We start from the raw sequence: 27,035 nt of genomic DNA, 5'->3' as shown, positions 1-27,035 counted from the left end.
TTTGATCATAATTATTTATCTTCTTCCAATAGCTTTGCATAAAGAATCCAACTGGACCATATTCTAAAAAATATACTCATTTAGACATTGTATTATTATTATATACTAGCTGACGCCGCTTGGTTCCACCCGCGTGTGTCCCGTTTCCGTAGGAATACGGCTATACGGGAATAAATATTATATAATATATATATATATATATTATATATATAATATATATATATATATATATTATATTATATTATTCCCGTATAGCCTTCCTCGATAAATAGGCTATCTAACACTGAAAGAATTTTCCAAATCAGACTAGTAGTTCCTGAAATTAGTGTGTTCAAACAAACCAAGAAACTCTTCAGCTTTACAATATTGGTATAGATTTAAAATGAAAATAGTTTTAAACTTTAGTGGATGAAATAGGCTTTTAAAATACAACTTGGATCCATTTTGAATCATCTTATCCCATCACTAAATAAATAAATAAATTGATTGATAGATTGATTGATTGATCACTTAATAAAATGGTAATCAACAAATTTTCAATGATACCTGCTATGCCATAAGTAACACAACTTTGCTAAACAGTTATTTATTTTGTTGTTTAAAAGTTTCATTAAAAATTAATAAAACAAGTTTGTGAGACCACACAATTGAAGTTAAACTTCCTTAGTTCCCCTCAATGTTTGTATGTAACACAATTGTTCTTTTTGTAACATATTTACTAGCTTTCTCCCTAAATCACGGGTGCATATAAAATTCTGACTTCAAGAACATGTTATTTGGCAACAGTTGAACAAATAAAACTAATGAAAAAAATTATGACAATTTCATTTACGGGTCTGAGAGACCCATCAAGCACACCATATGTACCAGGGCATCGCAAGAACTAATAAATAAGCTTATTTTCCAGCAAAGCCATGCTCCCACCGACAGCATACTGCTACGAGGTGGAGCAGTTTGCGGAGGACCCCATGGAGGCGGGTCAGATAGGCACCGCGCCGCACGACCGCGTGCGCCGGCGCAAGGGCGTGTACACCAGGGACAAGAACAGACTGTTCCTCAAACAGTTTGTGGCACCAGGTCCTGTTATTGGAGTTAAGGTAAAATCATTAAAATATAATTAAATATTATAACTAACTAGCCTGCTCTAGCCTGAGATTTTGACTATGTTTTAAATCAGGCTTCTGTTGCACTGATTCCTGTTGTTTTCCTTTTATTGTGTTGCACATATTTTGTGGTGTTTGATTTTAAACATATTATTTTTATATGAACCTAGACCTAGGTCTCCATCCCAAAAGCACATAAAGAAACTGAAATCTCAGGCCTTTTACATATTTTTAAAACATAATATTTTGCTTGCAGAAATCAGCATTAGACAAGTATAACATAGCCAAAGTGAACTTTGATCAGATATTCACGGGTAGTCCACCCGATTTCCCTTCATCAAAAAAGCTGATCAAGTCCAGTATGTCGCCACCTTCCACTTCAAAGTTGCCAGCTAAACCAGGCTCAGCTACTAAACTGTCATTGAACAAACCCAGTCCAGACAAGAAAGGACGACAGGAATCTATGGACAAGTTTATCAAGAAAACAGAAAAGACAGAAGGTTAGTACAGTAAAAGTAAAATCTTATTTGTGCTTCCTTTATTCGCATTTTCTCTATTAAACTATTGCACATTGGTACCTCATAACTATGAAATAATGTTTTGGCTATCTTCAATGATAAAACATCATTTAAAAAACAATTGAAAGCTCATCAAAACTTATTGTCATCAGTGAAACCCAAAGCCCCCATGGACCCGGCAGCAAGAAAGACACAACAGGACCTAGTAGACAAGATGCGCAAAGCAGAGGAATTGTTGCGACAGCGTAAAGAAGAAGAGAAGTTAAAGAAGAAGGAGAAAAACGCGCTCGTAATGGCGTTTATGAAGGAGTGGCAGAAGGTCAAGGATGATCAGGAATTGGAAGATCATAAGGTAAGATTCATTGCAGGGAATAGTATCCATTGTTGTAATAAAGTAAAATTTAAGGAGAAATGGGTATCACTGACCGAACTATGAAAGATTTCATGATGACAATGTCGACCAATCAGCAGAAAATATACCTCCCTTTTTTCGTTGTGAAAGAGAGCAATATTTTCGATTGCAGCACTATTGGTTGATAGTAATTATGTAGTTCTTTAAGAGATGCCTCGTGGCGCGGATAATTAAAACTCCTAAAGCCTACTGAAGTTTATAATTTACAGATTCCTGACTATTGTTGACATAATCCAAATTCCAACAAATATGAATTGTTTCCGTGAGAATACGGGGATAAAATATAGCATATGACACTCACAAATAATGTAGCTTTCTAGTGGTAAAAGAATTTTCAAAATTGATTACCTCTACAATACCACAAACTGGACCTCTTTATAACATTAGTATTGAAAAGTTACTTTACAAAAGCTGCTAAAGAAAATATTTTTTTCAACAGATGTTACCAAAAGGCACGGTAGTGGAAGTAGATGGGATATCGCACAAGCATTTCGGGGATTTCCTGTCAGTTCTGGAATTTGTGCAGAATTTTTCGGAAATTCTCAAAGTCAAAGACGTGTTTCACAATGAGCTGGACATGGAGACCTTCAGGAAGTCGTTGACTGCGAAGGAGCATGCGTGGATGTTCAGTGAGCTGGTGCAGATGATGCTGGCGACAATATTCTCTTTGCAAGAGGATGAGGCTGAAGAGTATAATGAGAAGAAAGGGATTCAGGAGTCTGTTGGTGAGTGTGATCTATCCAGGGTCATTTGAATAATATGTTTTCTTATACTACTATTTTACAAATACAAGGCCACCATTATTGCCTTATCTAGAGTTTGGCTAATGAAATAGACTTAAATCGCTCAGTAAATTTAAAAAAAACAGAGTAAGTTTCATACTTTTAATTTTTTTGTATAGTTCTTTCTTGTATAATTTTTTTTAAATTCATTCCTATGAGGACTTTCTAGGTTAAACAGAACTGGAATTATCTACTGTTTTATTGAATTCTTTTGAACCTTTCGTTTTACTGAAAACATAAATCATGGTCAAAGAATTTGTATGGTTTAAATGTGTTATATCATTATTTAACTTTTAAATTTATGCATAGGAATCTTTAGTTACCTATACAAAAATCTTGGAACTTTTAGAATTTCTATTTTGGTATCATTTGGTAGTTAGGCTAGTCCACAAACTGTGCATAATGCCAATGGTTACACATTCCTTTTACAGAGAATGAACAAATAGAAGGGCCCGCAAGTACCATGAGAGCAACAGAATTGGCCACAAAGGCTGGCAAATGGGCGCAGACTTATCTCGGCACTTCACTAAGCAAGCTCCCACTAGACCCTACTACTGTCAGTGAAGTGTTACGGTTTGTATCTGTTTTGAACTTATTATGTCCTCTATTAGTTGTTGGTCATTGATCGCTGTCTATGGGCGTATTAAAAAATGAGTGTGGTACCACATGACTGAAGTAAAACTTCTTTCAAAAATAAAAACAAAGCGCCATCTATGAGCATCAGACATAACTGCATTGTAACAGGTTCTTGAAGTGTACTAAAAGGGATTGTTTCAAAGTTCCACAAGAACGCCAACTACTGGTAGTTTAAAATTACACACTGTTTCACTATGAATGTAGATGGCAACACGCATCACCCAATTATAAATCAATTGACTTTGGGGTGTTAATAGAATAAAAACACTGCAGTGGAATTTTTATTGACTCAAAGCATGTAGCAACTTGTTGAAATCCTATGTCCAGAGGTGGATGTCAGAGATTGATGTGATGATGATGATGATAATTCAATAAAATGTTGAGAAGAGAAACTCAACAGCATCAAGAAATCATCAACTGATGGATGTCTACTACTAGACAGAGACATCCAAAGAATAAAGACTTTGACCAATACATCAAGCAGGGGCCCATTGCCACTTGAGCTTAGCTACTTCTGGACAGCTAATAATATTGACACCTGCGCAGTCTGCATTTGCTGTCGTCGGGCGGCGCGGCGGGCGCGCGCTGCGCGGCGTGGCGGCACCACCAGCGCGGCGGCTACTCCAGCGCGGACGACCCCGCGCTGCAGCTGCGAGCCTCCGCCCCCGGCGTGCTGCGGAGACTGAGGACGCGTCACCTCGCTGACTTGCCCATGGGTACTGTACTAACACTTTTATACACCCAGTTAATGATCAAATATTTTAGAATTTAAACTATCGTGAGTGTTATTCATATTAATTGATTATGAAACACGGCTAAAACTCACGTGATATTAGGTCGGAGTATGCCCGACTAGTTTCGAACCCAAAACTGATCAGTTCAGTTTGGATCGTGCCGCGATGCAAGTACCAGCTCATGACTAAGGGCCCCGTATGGGTTCGAAATTAGTCGGGCATACTCAGACCTAATATCACGTGAGTTTTAGCCGTGTTTCATAATCAATTAAAATGATCAAATATGTTTATTATACTTGCGTGTCAAACTTTCATTCAGCAATGTTTAATGAACACTTCAAAGTCGCAAACAATCAAATTGTTTGACAAACGTTAAAGAAGAATGGCGAGATTGCATGTATTTTGGGACTAGCTGATAGAAGTAGCGTGCATAATCGAAACCTATTAATAGTGGTTTATCGAGATTAGACTAAGAAATAAGTAAATGGTAAGCAGTCTTAAAAAGCAGGGAAAAAAGATATACCTTAAATTAGTAGGTACCCAACGCTGACATACAACTGCGTGATGGCTTCATAAATACGACAAGGCGTTTATCCTATGATTTGCACCACTTGCATACAACACACAATGCATATAAATTAGTATGTTTCATTTTCAGATGACAAATTCCTTATACTACAGTGCCTTATGAACCAAATATTAAGTTATGCTACAGTACGGGACCAAATTGAGGAGAAAATTGAGGAATACAAAAACTTAAAGCAGGCTTTAAGAACATTACAAGTAAGTTATTAAATTTCTATCTTACGAGATATAAAAGTATAGATCACTATATACAAGAGAGTGAGCAATAGTTCATTTATTTATCAGTACAATATGTATGGAGGTAAGTTCTTTTGGCAAGCATGTAGATAGCAATGTTTGATTCCCAATATCTAGCCAAATGGTTCTAGTGATGCTTAGAGTGTTTCCACCAAAATAATTAAGCTTTAACGCTACCAATAATTTGGAAAATTACGGTAAAAACTTGATTCATCTATAATTATTATAATTATAAAATAATACACAAAAGAGAAACTTGATAAATAAGTACCGGTTATTAGCGCCATCTCTCGTGTCGGACTTGGTTTACTTAACAAGCTTCTACTAGTTAGTTTACAATTATTCCGTTAAAAGACAACCAATCTGGCGCTGGGATTACTTGTGTTGTGTTGTAGTTTTGCAGTGTTCCTACAGATGACGCTTTTAGATTATTTTTTTCTAACATATTCACTGTATTCCCAAATCCAGCGTGCATAAAATAGTTTTATTTAAAAAATCCAGTATTTGTTATAAGTTATTGTTTTTTACAGATAAGTGAACGCAAACGCGAGCCCCAACTGTCCGCAGCGCGCGTCGAGCTAAAGAAGGAGACGGCTCAAAAGAAGGAGGAGCTCAAGCTGACCGGAGACAAGGCGCGCCAGGCCGACGAGCAGCTCGCCGAAGCCATAGACAAGCTGAAGAAGGAGAGTGACGCGAAGAGAGTGGAGAATGAAAAGAAGAACAAGGAGTTGCAGGCTCAACTCTTTGATTATACCACTTATCTTGGTGAGATTACTTAGAATATGCTTAACATGTGCTGACGACATATCTCTGTCGAGAGAAAGGAGTTTTGACTACCAACAGTTGTGGAATCGAAAATATTGTCATACAGAGAGCAATAATTTTAAGAAAGCCCAGAATACTATCTATTTTAGTAGATTATGAAACAGTTGCAGTTGTCTTTACTTTTATTGTTCATTTTTATAAACGGAATCACTGAGGTGATATCTTTGCATTATCACCTCTATGCAGACAATCTGCTACTTTATAGGCGTGCTTCAGTAATAGAAGAGTTCCTATAAAGTTGCAGTTGATATCTGTTGATCAAGTTAATTTCGACTTTGTAAATATAATGAAGCTATTTTGTCTTGTCACAAACCATGATTTTAGGAAGTAGACAATTACAGAATCCCCATTGATCATGAAAACTTCCTATACTTTATGATGACACATCAATACCTTTTTATCAAACAATACTCTTAATGGTTTATTTATATCCATATCTTTTTTTTCAATTTGACAAATATTCCCATTCCATTCCAGATTGTGGTTGTGTTCTGTGACAATATACGCTACCATTGCATGTTGTGTGTCATTTGATTAATTACGTTGCAGGTTCGGACCGCGCGTTCCGCCGCTACTGGCTGAGCCGGCGCGTGGCGGGGCTGTTCGTGGAGGCGGGCCCCGAGCCGCGCGGGCCGTGCCGCCACAAGCCGCTGCCGCCGCCGCCCGCGTCCAACGACGACGTCGTGGCCTACGTCACCGAGCTCTACCACGCTGAGAAGGAGCAGGGTGAGTGACTAACTAATACAAGCTTTGTATTTCTTGAAAAAGTCCTGTTGTATGTCTGTAATTAAATTTTGCATGCATGTCACAGAGCTGATCTGATGATGGAACTGGAAGTTGGCCATAGGAACTCCTTAATTAAACGACACAACCCCATTGAACTTGGGCTCATTTGATTCGTTTTGACGAGTTCTTTGATTCTATATGATAACCAGGATCTGATGATGGAGCTGGAAGGAGTAAAAAGAACTGTAACGCTATAACTTAAATATGCCGTTTATCTACCACTGAGCCTATGGATCAAATACTTGAATAATACTAATTACCTACTGTGGAACTGTTGTGTTGGCCTCTTGTGCTGGATACCCTGAGATACCCGCTGGGGTTCTTCTTATACGCTTCCACCATCTGTAACTCCTTCACTGACTTCAGTCAGGCCCAAAAGCTACGAGCCATCTGGTCTCCCCTCACCACCGACGTCGGGCCTGATTCTCAAGGAACCTGGAGCGGGAACCAGCCTATAGTACATTCTATGTTCAGGCCAGTGACATCCATCCTATAATAAAAGGTGTGGTGGCGCGTTTGGAAAAGTATACGAAATCGACCTTTGACCCTGAATTGTTTTATCTATACTTCTATACTAATATTATAAAGAGGAAAACTTTGTTTGTATGTTTGTTTGTTTGTTTGTTTCATTGTAATGAATAGGCTCAAAAACTACTGGACCGATTTTAAAAATTCTTTCACCATTCGAAAGCTATATTATCCACAAGTAACATAGGCTAAATTTTATTTTAGACAAAAATAGGGTTCCGTAAGATATTTGGGTTTTTCGGACAAAAGGTGTAAAAAATCAACCAGAAAATTAGGGAAGTAGTAGGTAAGAGGTAGGGGTAGGGTAGGGTAGGATAGGGGTAGTTGAAAGTTTACATTGAGTTTCAGGCGGACGAAGTCGCGGTCGTCGGCTCGTTTGGAATAACCTACCACCTACCTGTGGCGGGCATAGCCCACCGCCACAGAACTCTGTAATTCATAATCACATACATACACACTGCGACACTGTAGTGGACCGTTAAAGTAGGTTGACAATGATGTAACCTTCCCAGCCGGCAGCGACAAGGAGAACGAGTCGGCGGCGAACTCCCGCAGCGGCTCGCCCAAGAAGCCGCTGGCGCACTTGAACGGGCTCGCACACAAGCTGAACGGCGTGGACTCCACCACGCTGCACTGCCGCGAGCTGCTGCTGTGCACCGCCGACCCCGACACCTGCTATGTGCATGGCAAGGTGGGTGACCTCATCTTGGTACAAGTAGTACAAGTGCCGGCATGAATTATTGTTAATTTTTATAAACGGAATCACTGAGGTTATATTATAACCTCTATGCAGACAATCTGCTATTTTATAGGCGTGTTTCAGTCGTAGAAGCGTGCCTATAAAGCTGCAGTTGATGTCTGCTTCATCAGAGGATTCGATTTTAGGAAGTAGACAATTACAGAGTCCCATTGACTCTAACGCTGACCGTTATTGTGAAGTTATTAAGTATTAAGTTAAATTAAATTATGATGGAAGCGGGCTAACTTGTTAGGAGGACGATGAAAATCCACACCTCTTTCGGTTTCTACACGACATTGTACCGGAACGCTAAATCTCTTGACCTTGATCGTAACTAGCAACGGCCGAAGCCTCGCACCAGCCAGACCTGGACCAATATTTCAGGTATTGTGTGTGTGACAGCACCGATGCGTAATTTTCGCCCTTGCGTTTCTATCATATGTTTTTTGAAATGCTTTTTTTTATTGAAATAATATTTGCCATATCTTTTTCAAATATGACAGAGGCTTTTTTAAAATACTGCCAGTTCACAGGTCCATAGTAAACAGAAGTTTAATAGAATTCACGTTTAATGTTCTTAATAGCAACCAGAAGGATTATATAACTCTTTGTGCATCTAGATAATAAAATTGTCAATCTTTAATCCAACAGGGTGACTACAGACCTCAATGGTGGGTGTACAACACAGAGGAACAAATAGTAGCTCTAATAGAGTCATTGAACAAGAGAGGACTCAGAGAGAGTGAGTTGAGGCAGAATTTGGAGCAGGATAGAGGCAACTTAGTGGAATATATCAAAAAGTGTCCACTCGCTTACCTCACACCTGGAGCTGCACAGGTGAGTAACCTTAGGTTATCTAGATCTCGCCTATACTAAAGCCTAAATCAATGTGCCATCGATATAAATCGTTAGATGGGCCCCTCCATATTAAAGAACGCTCAATTTTATGTCATTATCCACAGACGTGCACGCACATCTTATCTTAATATGTAACAAGCACATCCTGTGAGTGGACGTGGACTTAATAAAATATCTACTGTTATTTTATTCCCTTAATTATGCCTTCGTTTCCATTTTGGAAGTGTAAAATTACAAGCCACAACATGGATAAAGAGAAATGTGTTACGAGTGATGACGTGCTCAGTGTGCGAAATCAATGACAATTCCGCGCCGTGACTGTCATTTCTGACCTAGTGCAAGCTACATAAAACTTTTTGTGAACTGTGAAAAATCCTGCAAACCTGCAAAATGCTAGTACCCAGAGCAGTAAAGCGTATTTTTAAAAAAATATCTCTTGTCTTACGCGCATCTTAGGTCTACTGATTTAAGAAATCGTAATTACTCTTTTCCGATGCAGACAATATTCCATAGATACACTTATTATACCAGTATCTTTAATAGAATTCAATTTTTTCTGCTTCACAGTCTCAACCACAAATTGCTCCATCCACTCGACGTCGAATACAGCCTTCGCTGAAAGTTCCGCCCGACTGTTCGCTGTCAGAGGCTCTGGAATTGTCTCTGCGGGACCATATCCTAGAGTTGGAGGAGAAGATCTTCCACGGATGTCTCGGCGCTATCAAAGTTAAGGTAACTGCAAGAACTTGATTTTTTTTAAAGAATACCGTAAGATCAATATTTTAGTGTATCCTTCAACTAAGCGAAAAGCCTGTTTGGTGTGAGAGATCGAAGGAGATTTCTGAAAGATAATTGGAATTCCCATAACTAGCTATAGTTGTTTAACTACAATCAAATATTCAAGATTTGCATACACATTAGCTGAGCTATGGGAAAAAAATTAAATATAGGAAATTTTCATTCATGATAAATAATTACTGTTCCTGAAGGCAAAAAAAATATTAAAGACTGTTCTGCCATAAACTAAATTAACACATTAACATTAACAAGCTATAGGGAAACTGTATATCTCAGTCCTCGTCTGCGCGGTAGAGGGAATGGTCTGATGATAGAGACTTTTAATTAATTATTGAAGAATATGCTCGCTCTAATCGTTGCCTTCTATCATCATACCCTGCGAGAAAGTCTTTACAGCGCAGGCGAGGATTGAAATATACGGTATGCCTATGGAAAAAAAAGAATTTGTATGTTCGTTACTCGTGTATCATACGCAATGGTCGGCTGACAGGACCGCGAGGCGTGGCGCGGCACGATCATGCTTCGCGGGTACGACAAGCAGGCGGACTACCTCAGCTGGGGGCCGGCCAAGCAGTTCCGCGACGACTACCACCAGCCCGACGGCGTGCTGCGCCTGCCGCACGGTGAGTGCGACGTGTCATACGCAATGGTCGGCTGATACTGCGCGGGTACCACTGGCAGTGTTTAAATACTAGACCAATAAGGCAGTTAGAGTTGATTGGTTGTCGATGATCCGGTGGTTAGCCTATGTATGTAACGGGTCTGTACTTCATCTCCCCTTTCCTATTAAGAAGTAGGGCGTGGCTTTGAAGTGGGCCGTTTATATAGATTGATAGTTATTATTTAAACCCTTGAGATGTTTTCGGCAGTGGCCCCACAAAATCGATGTGTGTTCACATCGATTTTGTAGGGCCACTGCCGCTCAAATTTGAATATTCCAAGAATATTGTACTATGTTATTCTGAGGTCGGCCAAATTATTGCGAATTTCGCAATTCTTTTTATTTGAACTGTTGTTTTGTACAAATAAATAAATTTGCAGACATCGATAAATCCGAGATAGAGTCAGTACCGGAGAACAAGTACCGGGATCCGGGGCACTGCCTGGAGGCGGCGCGGCGCAACGGCGTCAAAGCCGAGCCGGAGGAGGCGGGCGCGGCTCCCAACGTGGTGCGCGGGCTGGCGTGCGCGCTGCTGCAGGTCGCGCAGGCCATACACCACAAGTACCTCAAGAGGCCGCTGGGTGAGTGTTTGTCGGGCCACCTCAAGGACATATCTCGTGAATCGAAAAAGTCATTTTCATTCATCAAATTGTTGACCAATAGCGGCAGAGTTCATATATCTAGTCTTTCATCACAACGGAACGAAGAGCGATATTTTCGATTGCGCCACTTAGACAATGTCTTTTGGTCGCACAAGCCATTCACTACAATGCCTCTAGAGGCCGTTGGGTGAGTTTCTCTTAGACGTTTTATGACGAAGCAAGCAACTAGCCCAGCCCAAACCAGGCAAGGCGCGCCACACAGGGATGCAATACTTACCTAAGGATAATCTCTCATTTTGCATTTCTAAATTCATTGTGTGCAATAGGTAGCTGTTTTCATTTTATTGTAAAACCATTTACGATGTCCCGGTTCTTCTTATTCTCTCTCGCACCCTACTCTGCTCTATTTGCCTGAGCACCTGCCACAAATTGTTTGTGGAATTGAAGTCTTGAATTGAATTCAGGCACACTCATCTTTTGGGAGTGATGCTACTAACTCGTCCTTGGGCTTTGTCAGGACACGCATTTTGGTAACTGTTTGGTGTGAGCAGGTCTCGACGAGAAGGAGCGCAAGGACCGCGAGGCGCGCAACAAGCCGCTGGAGCTGGAGGCGCTGGAGCGCTGGGAGGTGTCGCTGCTGGAAAGCCGCAGCTGGGCGGCGCTGGCGCTGCACCTGCTGGCGCTGGACAGCAGCGTGAGCTGGGCCGCCAGCGTGCTCAACGCGAGCTGCCGCGTGTGCCGCCGCCGCACCGACCCCGACAACATGCTGCTGTGCGACGGCTGCAACAAGGGCCACCACCTCTACTGCCTCAAACCGCAGCTGACGGTGAGCGGGATACATTGAAATCATCATCGTTATTGGGTGCCTTCTTCCAACTGAAGTTTGGCGGTCATATGTAGAAAATTATAATAATCATAATCATCGTTTATTTGCACAAAACATGTAAAAAAGATGACAAAAACAAAATCATAATACAATGATTTCGCCTTGAAAGGCGTGCAAAATTTTACAGAATATTACTTGGCTGTATTACTGAGTAATTCTTCTGGTCTTTTGCTAAGCTGTGTGTAGATTAACTTGGCCCACTCTTTGAGGTCATCATCTATCCACTTTTTTCGCTGTCTTCCTGAAGCACGTTTTCCGGATATCTTACCTTCTAGGATCAACCTAGGAAACTCAAAGGGGGATCCCATTTGCCCGAAAAATGCGATTTTCCTCATGATGATTGTCATGAGGCTCAATTGTCAAAGGCACAATTGGCTCTTTTTAGTGTTTCCAGGAAATTTTGTACATTTTCCTTAACCACCACATCTCAAATCTTGCAAACGTCGACAACCATATTTTTTAAGGACCCGTGTCTCGCAACCATGTTAAAAGGTTAACAAGAATAACACTGCGATATCTTGTATGGAGAGGAATTTTGGGATCACACAATGCAGCCTTTTTTTCGTCTGCTGTCATCGGCTTTGCATCACTCTCTTTTTCGTTCCATCATACGAACTAGAATAACATACAATCATTAGACTGGACTGTGATAGTACATTAATAATTTTTTATCACGAATTTTTTTCTTTTCATGCATACAGTTGAGATTTCAAAAAAAGGTAATTTATTTTAAATCAGACATCAATAGTCTCAGTAAACCTTGTGTAAGTTAAAAAAAATCTGCGTTTGTAACTAATTATCTCCAACACTATTAGCATTAGCATAGCAATAAGCCTAGAACAGTTTACAGTCGCAAAACTATTTTTCCTAACAGAAAGTGCCAGAAGGCGATTGGTTCTGCGATCAATGTAAACCAAAGGAAAAGACGCCACGGAAAAAGAGAAAACTTTACATAGATGAACAAGCTGAAGAGGATTTAGACGAGAGGTAAGAACGCACTATCTCTGTTGTGTAAGTTTGTTTTGTTTGGTGCTCACATCGAATCGCTCCGGCATATAAATTATTTGTAATTATTAGCTACTATATTTACAAATGTGAGATAGTTTAGGGTATGTTGTTTTGGACTTTAAGGGTAGAGTAAGTAAGGGTAAGTTTCACCGCCTTTTGTTAAGTTTTTAACAGCTTATTTACAAGTTTTATCTTTATCAAAAGGTAAGAAAGGCAACATTATCTTACACTTTCAGAAGGTTGTGAAACCGGTCTTTACTATTTTTAGTATCCTCTGGCCTTTAAAATTAGCTAAAACTAAGTGTTGGTTTTTGCAAAAAAAAATAAGATTATTAATCAATCCAACATTAGGCCTGAGGTTTCTATTCTTATCCTCTAAACTACGTTTCCTCGGACTTTCCTTCTAGCCCTTTTCAGGCTGAGGTTTGGTATTTTGCTTTATCAGCCCATTTGCCTATTTGCTTTATCAGATCTTGCGTTGAAGCTGTGTCATATCAATAATAATTTTTTGATGTCATACTGCTTTTTAGAGACGTGATAGGCGAGTGTATATGATCTCTTTCTTCGATTCGAAAGGCGTAGGTTTGTATGTTATGTGCATTTTGCAAATAACTGTAAAGTTTTAGCCTGGAGTAGTTGTAAAGAAATAAAATATGTCTCAAACGGTGAAGTAAAAACATCGTGAGGAAACCTGCATACCAGAGAATTTTCTTAATTCTCTATGTATGTGAAGTCTGTCAATCCGCATTGGGCCAGCGTGGTGGATCAAGGCCTAATCTCTCACATTCTGAGAGGAGACTCGTGCCTCAACATAGTGATGATGCTGTTCCCAGTTCGGAGTCGTTCGATGCGGAGGCGGCGCTGTCGCTGTGCGGCGCGTGCGGCAGCGGCGGGCGGCTGGCGGCGCAGTGCCGCGCGTGCGCCGCGCGCTTCCACGAGGAGTGCGCCGCGCCGCGCCAGCGCCTCTCGCGCCGCTTCCTGTGCGACGCCTGCTCGCAGCCCACCAGAGGTGAGCCCACTCACTCTACTGCTCATGTGTTGGATAGAAGCAGGCGTTACTTTGCGGAAGTTCGACATAATAATAATAATCTTTATTTAAGAAAAATACGCATAAAAAATGAAACTATAGCCTTATTACTATAAGTTACTACTAAGTATACAATATACAAGTACATGCTTATTTAATATAAGTATACTTAAATGTGTAAATCCTAATAATTAATGTGATTGTGAAGACAAAAATTTTACTGATTGCATTTTTGGCATCAGTATCAATCACTAGTCACCCTCTGATAGTTATTTTAGAAATATATTTAATGTACTGTTAGAAACATATTTATTATAAGTATAGATATTGAAACTCTATTATAGTTTATAGTTTGTATATATGTATTTATTTATATTTCTCGTGTCTAAAGCGCAAGGCAGTCAGCGACGGTGCGCGGCCGCCGCCATCACAAACATACAGCAGTACGCGCGAGAGATTAACAACCGAAGGATATCTTCCGGTTTGTGGACGAACCATTACCCACTGCGTTATCACCCATTGTATGGCTGCTCGCTTGGTTCTCATCTAATACTGCTTTCCGTCTTATTAAAAAGTTTCCAAACTAACTTTTCACAAGCTGCTACATTATTTTAAAGGTTATTTTGGATTTATTTCAGACCATTACTCACTTTGTGTTTTTACTCATTCTATGGCTGGTCGCTTGGTTCTCATCTAATTCTGCTCGTGTAACTGTGTTTTGTCTTTCCAGTATTCTATTAATAAAATCTATGACTAACTTTTCATGAACTGTTACATTGTCATCAAGGTTATTTTGGCTTTATTTCAGATCATTATCCACTTGGTGTTATCACTCATTGTATGGCTGATCGCTTGGTTCTCATCTAATACTGCTTTCCGTCTTATTAATAAGTTTCCAAACTAACTTTTCACAAGCTGCTACATTATTTTAAAGGTTATTTTGGGTTTATTTAAGACCATTTAACCATTTTGTGTTATCATCCATTGTATGGCTGGTCTCTTGGTTCTCATCGAATGCTGCTCGTGTAACTGTGATTTGACTTTCCAGTATTCTATTAATACTTCTATAACTATTTTTTCATGAACTGTTACATTGTCATCAAGGTTATTTTGGCTTTATTTCAGATCATTATCCACTTGGTGTTATCACTCATTGTATGACTGATCGCTTGGTTTTCATCTAATACTGCTTTCCGTCTCATTAATAAGTTTCCAAACTAACAAGGTTATTTTGACTTTATTTCAGATCATTATCCACTTGGTGTTATCACTCATTGTATGACTGATCGCTTGGTTTTCATCTAATACTGCTTTCCGTCTCATTAATAAGTTTCCAAACTAACAAGGTTATTTTGACTTTATTTCAGATCATTATCCACTTCGTGTTATCACTCATTGTATGACTGATCGCTTGGTTCTCATCTAATACTGCTTTCCGTCTTATTTATAAGATTTCAAACTAACTCTTCATAAGCTGCTACATTATTTTAAAAGTTATTTTAGGTTTATTTAAGACCATTTATCCATCTTGTGTTATCACCCAGTGTATGGCTGGTCTCTTGGTTCTCATCTAATGCTCCTCGTGTAACTGTGATTTGTCTTTCCAGTATTCTATTATTAAGTTGTATAACTTACTTTTCATGAACTATTGTAATCAAGGTTATTTTGGGTTTATTTTAGACCATTACCCATTTGGTGTTGGTAACCCATTTCATGGCTAATTGTTTAATTCTCATCTGATACTGCTTATCTATGAATTGCTACGTGTCTTTTCAGTATTCTATTAAAAAGTTTTATGGCTAATTTTTATTTTTCATAAGCTGTGACATTATTTTTAGGGTTTTTTTGTGTTTATTTTAGACCATTACTCACTTGGTGTACCCATTGTATGGCTGACCGCTTGTTTCTCATATAATGCTGTTCTTATAACTGCGATGTATTTTTCCAGTCTTCTATTAATAAGTTCTATAACTAACTTTTCATGAACCTTAAAAATATACATTATTTTAAGGTTTCAGACTATTGCCAATGTATATTATCACCCATTGTATGTATGATTGTTTGTTTTCATTTAAAGTCATACATATTTTTGAAAGAATTTTACAAATATGTTTTTGCTCAATTTTCATTAAATCTCTCATCCCTATCATTCCTTATATTTTTTTCCATTGTATTGAAGAATGTTTTCAGTTTAGCTTCTGTTCAAACCTTATGGTCTCACTCATTTGTGATAAAACTGTATGTTGTGAATGTTTCTCTGTTGTATTTATGACTCTTTTCCCACTTTCTTATCTCATTCTGCTTTTAACTAAACAGAACTGACAGAAACATGAATTTAATTACAATTTATGTGTGTGTTTCTGACTGTCTTTTGTAAATAAACTGCAGTAATTTTGAGTGCATTTTGTCTTTATTTCAGATCATTAGCCCATCTTTTGTCTATATTTTTTCATTTGCATACCATTTAAACACCAATAAGTATGATGACATTACTTTCCCAAATGATCCAAAGGAAATGGTAATAAATAAAAAACCTTAGGTTTGTTGTGCGTTTAGAACCCTCGTAACTTTATTTACGAGGAAGTTTTTATAAACTAGCGGACGCTCGCGACTTGTTTCTTGTGAAATTCTGTCTATCACAAATCCCACGTGGATTTTTATTGCCTACCCTATGTTAATCCAGATTTAAATCCATTTTCATTCCAAATTACAGACTAATCGGCTTATCAGCCGCAGTGTAAATGAGGTACAGACATATTTACACGCACACAAACTTTCGCCTTTATAATGTTAGTGTGATTTTCGACATATTATCACCATGAGACAATTAGCTTAGCAATGCCGAATCCATCGCGTGATAGAGAGAAAACTCCAAGAAAAGTCCAAGACTTGTGACCATTGGATGTAGGGTTAAGGAATTCCTTGACGATCGGTCAACACTCCCCGTTCTCTGCTCGTGTTGTTCTCCCTGCCTAGCCAAATTTGGTAAGATCCTATTAGAGCAGCTTTGGATACTCGTTCTAATATAGAACTAGCTGCACTTCTAGAGAGGTCAAGGTCTTTAAGCAATTTATAGAGAGATTACCACCTACTTCTACAGCATATCTACAGACTAATTACATAGCCATTTTTAGTTAGTTAATTTGTTAGGTCATAATATTTATTCACATTTTTACTGTGGTCTTGAATGTTAGTCTAATAAATGTTAATTTAATAACATTACCTGAAATGAATTTTGACTTTAACTTTAATCTGTCTGTCACAAAAAGCTTACTACTACTAAATGCGCGATTGTTGAACAGATTCAGAAGACAGCGAGTACAACTCGACGCTGGTGTCGCTGAAGGGCAGGAAGGCGCGCGGCAGCAAGGAGCCGTCGCCGATGCTCAACGGGACGGCGAACAAGGGACGCAAGTGAGTGGTAACTTTCTGTCCGTCTGTACGTCACAGCAACCAAGAACAACTCTTACGTACAAACGAGATGGTCCAAAATTGTATGGAGCCCAGGATCAGTCATTGTACCCTGGCGGAAATAAAAGAAGATATTTTTTTTTAACTATTTTTGATTATACAAATCTACGAATTTACTTTAATTTTATTGAAATAATAATGGCGGATAAATGACGTTTTCAATGCAGTAATCGATTTGACGTTTGCTGTGAATTGTCATGTCATAGTTGCTATAAAGCCATCTTGATATAACTCAAAAACTTGGGTTTTTATTTTATTTATTTCTTTTATTTAGTTAGATTTATTCACTTTAATAAACATTTTAATAAAATCCTTTTATTTTAAATTTTAATGATAAGTGGACCTATAATGAACCATCTCCTTTATGAACATTTCAATTAAATCTGAGACAATAGAGTGTACATAACTGCCTCATTTTATATTATTTTGACAACCTCTCTGGTCGTCACAGTCACAGTTGATAATAAATAATAAATAAGTAGGCTTAAGTTCGATCTCCAACTTGGCTTAGGTTAGAATTTTATATTTTCTAAATTGGCTCAGGTCTGGTGTGGTGGTAAACGTCAGCCGCGCTTAGTTACTACCGGCAAGCGATTTAGAGTTCCGATACGATAGAAACCGTCGGAGATATGGGTAGAATAAACGTGACCTCTTTCTTGAAAGAGGTACTAACTAAGCGGACTAACACCTTCTAATCACTGTGAAGGTGGTGCCAATACAGTGATGCGTTAACTAAAGCCGATTAAATCATATTAGGATGTAAAGACATTTCTTTCCTGTGGTACTTTTATAAACGATTTTAATTAAAACGTTACTGGCTTGGCATCGCCTTCAAAGTGATCAGAAATATGATGTTATTTTTCGCTTTTTAGTTTATTTTTGTGATTTTGAAGTCGGTTAAAATATTTTCATAAAAAGATTTTTTTAATACTGAATAGCGTGTAATATGCATAAAAGAAACTTTTGCTAAGGGAATTTTCATTTTTGTTTTCAGATCAAAAGAAGTGTTAAATGGCAGTACAACAAGAAGATCAAAATCACTCACAAATGGAGTGCACGGTGAGTTGTAATATCCATTGCGGGTACTTATAACATTTATCATGTAGGCAACCTTACCCTAGTATTTTAATGTGTGTGTATGATCTAGTGTAAAATTGGAATGTTAGTATAATATGGTGATAACTATTGTCAGAATTCGACAGCTTTTTTAAAAATTAACTACTTACTTTTTTTCTATCCGCCTAACAGAGAAGTCACGCCAATTATAAATCTATTGACCTCTGTCTACAATTTGCTGTTTAATTGATTGTGTCTGTTTTATTGAATCTGGCTTATGTTTACTGTTACAGAAGAAACCAGAACGGGCAAGAAGCGCGGGAGGAGAGAAATGGCCGAGGAGGTGCTGCACACAGAGGCGCTGGCTCAGCTGCTGAGGGACACCATGAAGCACCGGGACAGCTGGCCCTTCTACGAGCCCGTGCCACTCGACCAGGTGACCTTGGACACTTTCACCCACAGATCAATCAATAATATAGATATGGAGCGTACGGAACACGACGGTGTCGTACCCGTCACAAATACAAAATTCAAAAAGTAATACATTCTCGAGTCAGTACGACATGAACCGTCGCACCAGTAACTTTCAATTTTATTGAAGAAAAATGGCGTCTTATGTTTTGAAAAACTGTTCTCAAAATTCATAAGATGGAGCATTTTTTATTGGTTATTATTGATTATTATATTAATTTACGTAATTGTTGATTGTTTGTATATGCGGATGTCAAGGAGACGCGTGATTTTTTTTTTATGGGTTTCACCGGCTTCAGCACGCAGTTTGTTAAGACTCACTCTGGTTACTCTGTGCTTTCACCTAAACACTGATCTGTTATGTCTTTGTTCTGTGGTTTGACTAGAATAGGTTATTTTATTCTATTTCGCAGTTTTATTCGTCAATTGCTTAGGTCGCCTCTATATAATGTAATTTATTGGAGCAATGAAGCCGTTAGTTCTCAATATATGAGAGACGAATATCTTAGAAATCCATGGATTCCTAAGAATCCATTTGCATATGCCGGCTCCATCGCGTGGCTGAGAGATAACACCGAGCAAAGTCCCGGACTTGTGACCAATGGATGTAGGGTTAAGGAATACCGTGATAATCGATTAACACCCCCCTTCTCCACTCGTGTTGTTCTCTCTGTCTAGACAATTCTGTCTGTATTAGAGTAGCTTTAGATACTCATTCTAATATAGAACTTGCTGCAGTTCTAGAGAGATTTTGCTGGTAATCCTCTCGCACCTACTTCTTCGGCGTACAGACTAACCACATAGCCATTTTTAGTAGTTGTTTACTATTCCCAGGTTCCGGATTATTTGGAAGTGATTGAGCAGCCCATGGACTTGTCCACGATCAAGGCCAAGTTGGAGAGTGAACAGTACGACAGCGACGCGGCGCTGCTGGCCGACGTGGCGCTCGTGTTCACCAACTGCTACAACTACAACAAGGACACGCACCCGGTCGCCAAGTTAGTATCAATGTCACGAACCCAGTCCCCAAGTTTGTATCAATGACATAGACCCAGTCGCCAAGTTAGTGTCAATGACATAGACCCAGTCACCAAGACAGTATCAATGTCGCGAACCCAGTAGTCGTGTTAGTACCCATGAAATAGACCTAGTCGCCAAGACAGTATCAATGACACAGACCCAGTCACCAAGACAGTATCAATGTCAAGAATACACTCACGAGTTAGTACGAATGACACAGACCTAGTCACCAAGACAATATCAATGACATAGACCCAGTCGCCAAGACAGTATCAATGACACAGACCTAGTCAACAAGACAATATCAATGACACAGACCGAGTCATCAAGACAGTATCATTGACATAGACCCAGTTACCAAGACAGTATCAATGTCACGAACCCAGTCCCCCAAGTTAGTACCAATGACATCGACCCAGTCGTCAAGACAGTATTAATTTCACGAGCCATGCTAGTGTCAATATCATGAACCCAGTCGCCAAGTCCACAACACTAAGCTGTATCACCTCGCAGGGCGGGCTTGCGGCTGGAGAAGTACGTCAACAAGCGGTGCGCCGAGCTCTCCCTGCCCGCGCTGCCCGCCTCCAGCACCGAGGAGGGTGCGGAGGAGGACGACCCCCCGCGCAAGCGCGCCAAGCACAACTGACCGCCGCGCTACGGCGACTACGTGCTCTACTGAGCACGCGCCGAAACTACACCAGTGATGCGTTACGGCGACTACTTGCTCTACTGAGCACGCGCCGAGACTACACCAGTGATGCGTTACGGTGACTACTACGTGCTTTACTGAGCACGCGCCGAGACTACACCAGTGATGCGTTACGGCGACTACTTGCTCTACTGAGCACGCGCCGAGACTACACCAGTGATGCGTTACGGTGACTACGTGCTCTACTGAGCACGCGCCGAAACTATACTAGTGATATGGACAGTTCACACGTTAGCGAATCGTTGTTTATTAACCGACTTAAAAAGGAGGAGCTTCTTAATTGGACGCGTATGTTTTTTTTTTTTAATTTTTTGTTACCTCATATCTTTGTCATTTATTAAACAATTTTGAATTTTCTTTTTATTTGAAAGAGTATGCTTCCAGATTAAGCCCATTTCATTATCATGAAATTCGATTTATAATAGTTTTATGTTAAAATCAAAATAATTAAACTACATCTTTGAAGTCAGTTGATTTTTTATGTTAAAAATATTCAATCGTAACTTAATACGATTCTAATTTTTTTTAGAACCATCGTGAATATTATTTTATTATGAAACACGGCTGTGTCGTTGCGAGAACCAGCTCATGATTAATGGCCTCGTATACATTGCGTAAACTGCAACAGGCATAGTATGACGTATAATGTAAGTTTTAGCCGTGTTTCATAATAAATTATTATTGATCCGATTCGTTTTTATTGTATGCCTGACTGTTTAAAATGTAGTAAACGTGATTCGTTTAATAAATTTGTTTAATGAGAAATCACTAAAGCGAACTTCTAAATGATGAAGCACTCGAAGTGTTTGACACAATTTTTGTTTTTTTTTTTATTTTTTTTTTGTGCATTATGAATAGCGCACCGCGTAGAAATCTTATCATAAATCACCATTCGGTTCATAATTGTGAATAATGTATGTAAACCTTAATTAATTTTAGTGCATGTGTGAAACTGTGTACAAGCCATTTGGTGTTAGTGGGCTTTCAATTGTGTTTTACAAAATATTGTATGTAACATATAAAATTAATAGTATTTTCAGTCAATTACGATGTAAACAAATGCTTAAATTCCATTGACAGATGTCAAGGTACAGCTATCTGTCCTTTTCACAATGTGCCTCATGGAAAGGGATGAAAGAACTGTTTAACATAGAAAAAGTTGTAATACTCAATTAGGCGGGCGATATTTGTATTAAAAACTAAAAAAGAATCTACAAGAAAAATATTCTATCACTTTTAAGTGAACTTTACATTCAAAATATTTAAATTAATGCTTACCCTTGACAATGGTTATTATCATCGATCTCCTATTAAAAAGTGGATGCACAATCAGCGACCAAAAAACGTCCCCACTCAATGCGTGCCAAACACAACTTCTTGGCACTCAATTCAAGTAATGGTATTTGCAAATTCAACCTTAAACTCAATCCTTAAGGTTGATTTTGCTTTGAATTTAGGATTTTATTGAGTATTAGACTGTAATTAAAGGCTTTTAGGTATAATTTTCTTTACCAATAATCTAAAGGCCAGTTTCTAAGTGAATATTTCTACATGATTGTGCATCCTTTTATTATAAGAGGTCAACGTTTATTATTGATGATTTTGTCATTTAACTGACCTGTAGTACCAACATGCGACCAGTGACAAAGAGAAATAGACAAAATGTCGTCCAATGGCTTTAAAAGATAGGGGTATTTCCGGATGAGCCGCTGTTGGTTGAAATTTGTCTATTTACCAGATATTATCGTTGGTCGCATGTTATCACCACGTGCTTACCCTGGCCACAACCGATGCACGCCACTGCTTATTTATTTCATTATAAATATGTTGTACTCTCGTCTTCGTGAATTGGCGTCAATTAAAATGTTGCCATACATTTTATAATTCAACAACAACAAAGAACAAAATGTTTGTTTAAATAGTTCATGATGGTCTGCAATTGTCAGACATACCTCTTTTTATAAAGTCTGCAAGTTTGTCAGCATATGTTACCTTAAAAGTGTGGTAAGTCAATATGTTATTTCATCTTAGATTGCATCATCACTTACCATCAGATGAGTTTGTAGTCATGGACTTACTTGTAGACAAGAAACAAAAAAATATTATATTTATTAAAAAAAAAAAAATTTGACGGCCTCATTGGCGCAGTGGTATGCGCGGTGGATTTACAAGATGCAGGTCCTGGGTTCGATCCCCGGCTGGGCCGATTGAGATTTTCTTAATTGGTCCATGTCTGGCTGTTGGGAGGCTTCGGCCGCGGTTAGTTACCACCCTACCGACAAAGACGTACCGCTAAGCGATTTAGTGTTCCGGTACGATGTCGTGTAGAAACTAAAAGGGGTTAAATTAGCCCGCTTCCATCTTAGACTGCATCATCTCTTACTATCGAATAAATTTGATTAATAAGCTTAGAACAATTAAATATGGTTAATATATTTTATAAACAAACCATACATAGTTGAAAATAAATAAGTTATGAAATGACATGCATTTTCTATTTTCATTTCTTATTACTTTGTTGGTAAACAGTACCCATCAAGACAGGCTGTAATATAGTTGTTAAATTTCGTATATGTCCCCTAATTAATGTCAAAGTTAGTGAATTGACCTGCTGGAGCTTTAAAACCTGCTATTCCAAGCCTCGATTCAAACTCTGTAATTGGCTACCATACTTACCTATGGTAGGAGCAAAGGTTGACAAACATTCAGCCTTTAGAAAATGTGGTATATCTGTCCATCGCAGGCTTTCATTCTATGATTAGTATGATAGACTTGTATATTGGTAGATTAGGTTAATGCTTGCGGTGATTCATTAGAAATTAAAATTCAATTTGACTGAACATATGTAGCGCGTCCATATGACTGTCTCGTTTTGTCTCTTGATAAAATCTACAAGTTGAGCGAGACAAAATGCACCAATCACCTCCCACTCTTTCATCGGCGGGCCGATTGCGTTGTTAGGTATCCAATAAATCTAGTTTATATTGCATTTTTTACATGTTCATTGTACCGTGGACGACCAGGCGATGTTGCGAGATGACAATTCCTAGGTTATAAGAATTTAGATTGTAATTCACATTGAGATGTTATTACCACTAAAAGCGCGGTGTCATAAACTTGTGAATCCTTCCCTTTTAGCCCTGTTTATTAATCATTACCCACAAGCGGGACTAATATGGAACAAGTGTTGATCTTGGTGGTTTTTATCCATACATTATTCTGTAAAGCTAGTTTTACACTCTTACTAGTGATTAAAATTATAATATAATTTATTGCTGTCACAATTTGCTTATCGGAAGTATCAACTATTGGTTGATTTTGTATACTTTGTAGACATTTGGCAAACCTCATAATTGCCAATATTGAACCGACCATATTAACTCCAGAATTGGATCGAAAAGTTTTGGGATTGTGTTGTAGCCGCACTCTTGACAAAGAATCTTTAGGGGTAATAACAGCTCAATATAGTTAGTACTAATTCCATCGTGAAATGTGATCTATTTGGCTCATTTAGTTCTGATTTATTTGTTATTTTTGTTTTTGTTTAACGTTTAAAGGTCCGTTTATATCTACAGACATTAAGCGTGCCAGACACGTGCCGTGGCAGACAAAATAATATTCTTCTATACAGTGTTTATTAACGTATCTATCGTAACTCGGCCGCGCAGACGTTGACAGACACGGGCCGCGCCCGGCCAGTATTCGCGGAAAGAATATTTTGTCTGCGGTTCATGTCTGAAATAAAATTGACAGCGCCTTACACAAATGACAATAATACCGCCATTAGCAAATGACAATTAGCGCCATTAAGACATTAGTGTCGCGTCTGTGGGACTTCTTTCATGAAAATGACTTTACCTGCTGGGCAGTGTGAACAGAGATAGATGTCTGCTACGCTACTTGTCTGTGACGCACTGTGTCTGTAGATATAAACGGACCATAAGTCGCTTTATATGTTTTATTTTATTAATCGATGGAGTTGTAAGTTAACAAAGGTTATATTCAAAGTGCAGACTTCAGACCATTTGTATTTTACAACTAATATAGTATAATTAAAAGTAAGAGTCACAGGTACTTACTCTAGAACAATGGGGATGATGACTAGGTTTGAATATATTGATTTTTATGATACATTCGGGTAAATAAGGTCAATGTTAACTAATTTATACATAAAAAGCAAAGATTGACTGAATATTTGCTGAATTTCAAAATCTATTAAAATATTTTATCGTAATTAGATGAAAATTCATACAGTTTTAGCTTCCTTACATTAAATGTGACATTTTTTAATACAGGAACTATAAACATAAACGCGGAAATAACAAAGATATTAGTAATTTTTATTTGAACGCCCATACAAATCTATCGATCATTATTGCCTACGTCATAAGTTCGTACCATTTTGTATGGGGCGTTTCTCAGGGATCCGCGGCAGCGCCGCAAATCTGACCCTTTAAATCCCTGTAGCCCCGAAAGTAATGATCGCAGATACCTTGTTACTTTTACAAAATTGCTTTACTATTGGCATACTCTTAATTTATATACAATTTAAAAAACTGTCATCATCCCTATTAGTCTCGCCGGAGAAGAGAAAGGAATCTGAGATTTAAGGCTAAATTGATATTAGTAACAAACTTTGGAGCTTCTGTGAACTTACAAAACCATTGATATTCTTATATATTGTGAACAGCATGAAAGCATTTTTTGAACAATAAAATTGTTGTTATGATTATAATCATTTATTATTATTTAATTGACGTTTAATCCGTGAAAAAAAATGTTACATTCAATTATTTCTATCGTGGATATGCATAAAAGAAATACTATATTTTCATATTTATACCATATGCTTTGACAATCTAGTTGTTAATCATTATGTTAAAAGTACTTCGTCCACGTGAATTTAATTATTTCACGAATCCCGCGGGAACCATCAATTTTTTCAGGAACAGGCCTATATGTTGGCCCATAACCTCTTCTACAGAGAAAGAAAGACAGACAATTGTTAAAAATAACGTAATGTTTTGACAAAAATAAAAATGCTTGTTTGTGATTTGATATTGTGTATGTGTAAACACTTGAGTGGTATGCGCGGTGGATTTACAAGACGGAGGTCCTGGGTTCGATCCCCGGCTGGGCCGATTGAGGTTTTCTTAGTTGGTCCAGGTCTGGCTAGTGGGAGGTTGCGGCCGGATAAATACTACCCTACCGACAAAGACGTACCGCCAAGCGATTTAGCGTTCCGGTACGGTGTCGTGTAGAAACCGAAAGGAAAGTGGATTTTCAGCCTCCTAACAAGTTAGTCCGCTTCCATCTTAGAATGCATCATCACTTACCATCAGGTGATATTGTAGTCAAGGGCTAACTTGTAAAATAAAGAAAAAAAGTTATACAAATGCTAATAGTAGAAAACTTCTGTGAATTTTTTCTTTGTCTGTAGAAGTACTAGGTACCTAACTCTAGAAGCATTACTATTTTCCCATCTAAAGGGTTGCCAGCGATTTTACAGAGACTGGCACAAGTAAGGCGTGCTGAAGGACCTGTTTCTTGCATGCACAGATGTTAGATAGATACTATTGTTATAACTCGTGCGCATTAACTTGACGGCTGGCTACCAAACACAAACAGTACCTACAAACATCATTCGAGCCAAGTATCAAGTTGATCCGCACGAGCTGTATATTATTTACTAGCTAACGCCGCGTGGTTCCCGTTCCCGTAAGAAAACGGGGATAAAATATAGCCTATAGCCTTCCTCGATCAATTGGCGCGTTCAATCAAACAAATTCTTCAGCTTTATAATATTAGTATAGATAATTCTTTACTTGTTATTTGATGTGAAATAGTTGTTACCTATATAATTCGCTTTGCTATATTGGAATATTGTTCAAGACATATCTTCGATAGAAATCTTTGAATATTTTTTTTTTGTAAATCAAAGAGCATTCCTATAGGAGCGTAGTTAGAGCACTGTTGTCAATTTCAGGTATTAATTTTTTGTCTGCAATTATTATTATTATTTATTTATTGTAATTTGTAAGGTTTATAATTTATGTATTTGCAATAAAGTCACCAGAAACAACATGTTGTTTAATTTTTCTAATACACCTTATTTATGCAGCTTAGCTTGAGAGGAAAATCAAGTCTGCGATAACTTGAAAGCTTTGTCATGATCAACAAGCTAGGCCGCTTTTTACTTTTTACTAGCCTACGCCGCGCGGATTCACATGCGTGGTTCCTGTTACCGTAGGAATAGGGGGATAATATATAGCCTTCCTCGATAAATGGGCTATCTAACACTGAATTTAACAATTTTTCAAATTGGACTAGTAGTTCCTGAGATTAGCGCATTCAAACTCTTCAGCTTTTTTTTTTTAAAAAGAATATTTGCCATATTTTTTATAATATGACCAATATTCCCATACCCCTCGTAACTAGTCGGGAAAGACTGTGCTAGGAGTGGGTACGACAATAGACCAACGGGGCGGGGATCGAACCACCACCCCTCGGTGATGAGTCCGACCGCTCTTACCGCTGAGCTATTGAAGCTTTATAATATTAGTAGGTATAGATTTTTCTCCTC

At 38.4% G+C, this 27,035-nt stretch overlaps 1 protein-coding gene across 2 annotated transcripts in view; it reads left to right on the top strand.

Annotated features, from left to right (window-relative positions):
- The window catches only part of LOC112054722 (bromodomain adjacent to zinc finger domain protein 1A), a 28,327-nt gene extending 1,793 nt beyond the window's left edge, over positions 1-26,534 (top strand). Inside the window, exons 3-25 of one of the 2 annotated variants that reach the window (XM_024094597.2) lie at positions 908-1,097; positions 1,360-1,603; positions 1,774-1,973; positions 2,473-2,758; positions 3,247-3,388; positions 3,998-4,167; positions 4,844-4,968; positions 5,538-5,772; positions 6,382-6,558; positions 7,659-7,837; positions 8,537-8,722; positions 9,311-9,475; positions 10,032-10,164; positions 10,583-10,783; positions 11,356-11,630; positions 12,565-12,677; positions 13,532-13,707; positions 14,117-14,206; positions 17,028-17,139; positions 18,191-18,255; positions 18,546-18,688; positions 19,558-19,721; positions 20,257-26,534. In XM_024094597.2, the coding sequence (XP_023950365.2) occupies positions 908-1,097; positions 1,360-1,603; positions 1,774-1,973; positions 2,473-2,758; positions 3,247-3,388; positions 3,998-4,167; positions 4,844-4,968; positions 5,538-5,772; positions 6,382-6,558; positions 7,659-7,837; positions 8,537-8,722; positions 9,311-9,475; positions 10,032-10,164; positions 10,583-10,783; positions 11,356-11,630; positions 12,565-12,677; positions 13,532-13,707; positions 14,117-14,206; positions 17,028-17,139; positions 18,191-18,255; positions 18,546-18,688; positions 19,558-19,721; positions 20,257-20,389 (3,904 nt within the window). In that variant the 3' untranslated portion in view covers positions 20,390-26,534. The remainder of the gene's footprint in view (positions 1-907; positions 1,098-1,359; positions 1,604-1,773; positions 1,974-2,472; positions 2,759-3,246; positions 3,389-3,997; positions 4,168-4,843; positions 4,969-5,537; positions 5,773-6,381; positions 6,559-7,658; positions 7,838-8,536; positions 8,723-9,310; positions 9,476-10,031; positions 10,165-10,582; positions 10,784-11,355; positions 11,631-12,564; positions 12,678-13,531; positions 13,708-14,116; positions 14,207-17,027; positions 17,140-18,190; positions 18,256-18,545; positions 18,689-19,557; positions 19,722-20,256) is intronic. The other variant, XM_024094606.2, reaches the window with a different exon arrangement.
- The last annotated feature ends 501 nt before the right edge of the window (positions 26,535-27,035 follow it).

The sequence above is a fragment of the Bicyclus anynana genome, chromosome 21, assembly GCF_947172395.1.
Source record: "Bicyclus anynana chromosome 21, ilBicAnyn1.1, whole genome shotgun sequence".
In the NCBI taxonomy this organism is placed as follows: domain Eukaryota; kingdom Metazoa; phylum Arthropoda; class Insecta; order Lepidoptera; family Nymphalidae; genus Bicyclus; species Bicyclus anynana.
This window is presented reverse-complemented; position numbering and strand designations above follow the sequence as displayed.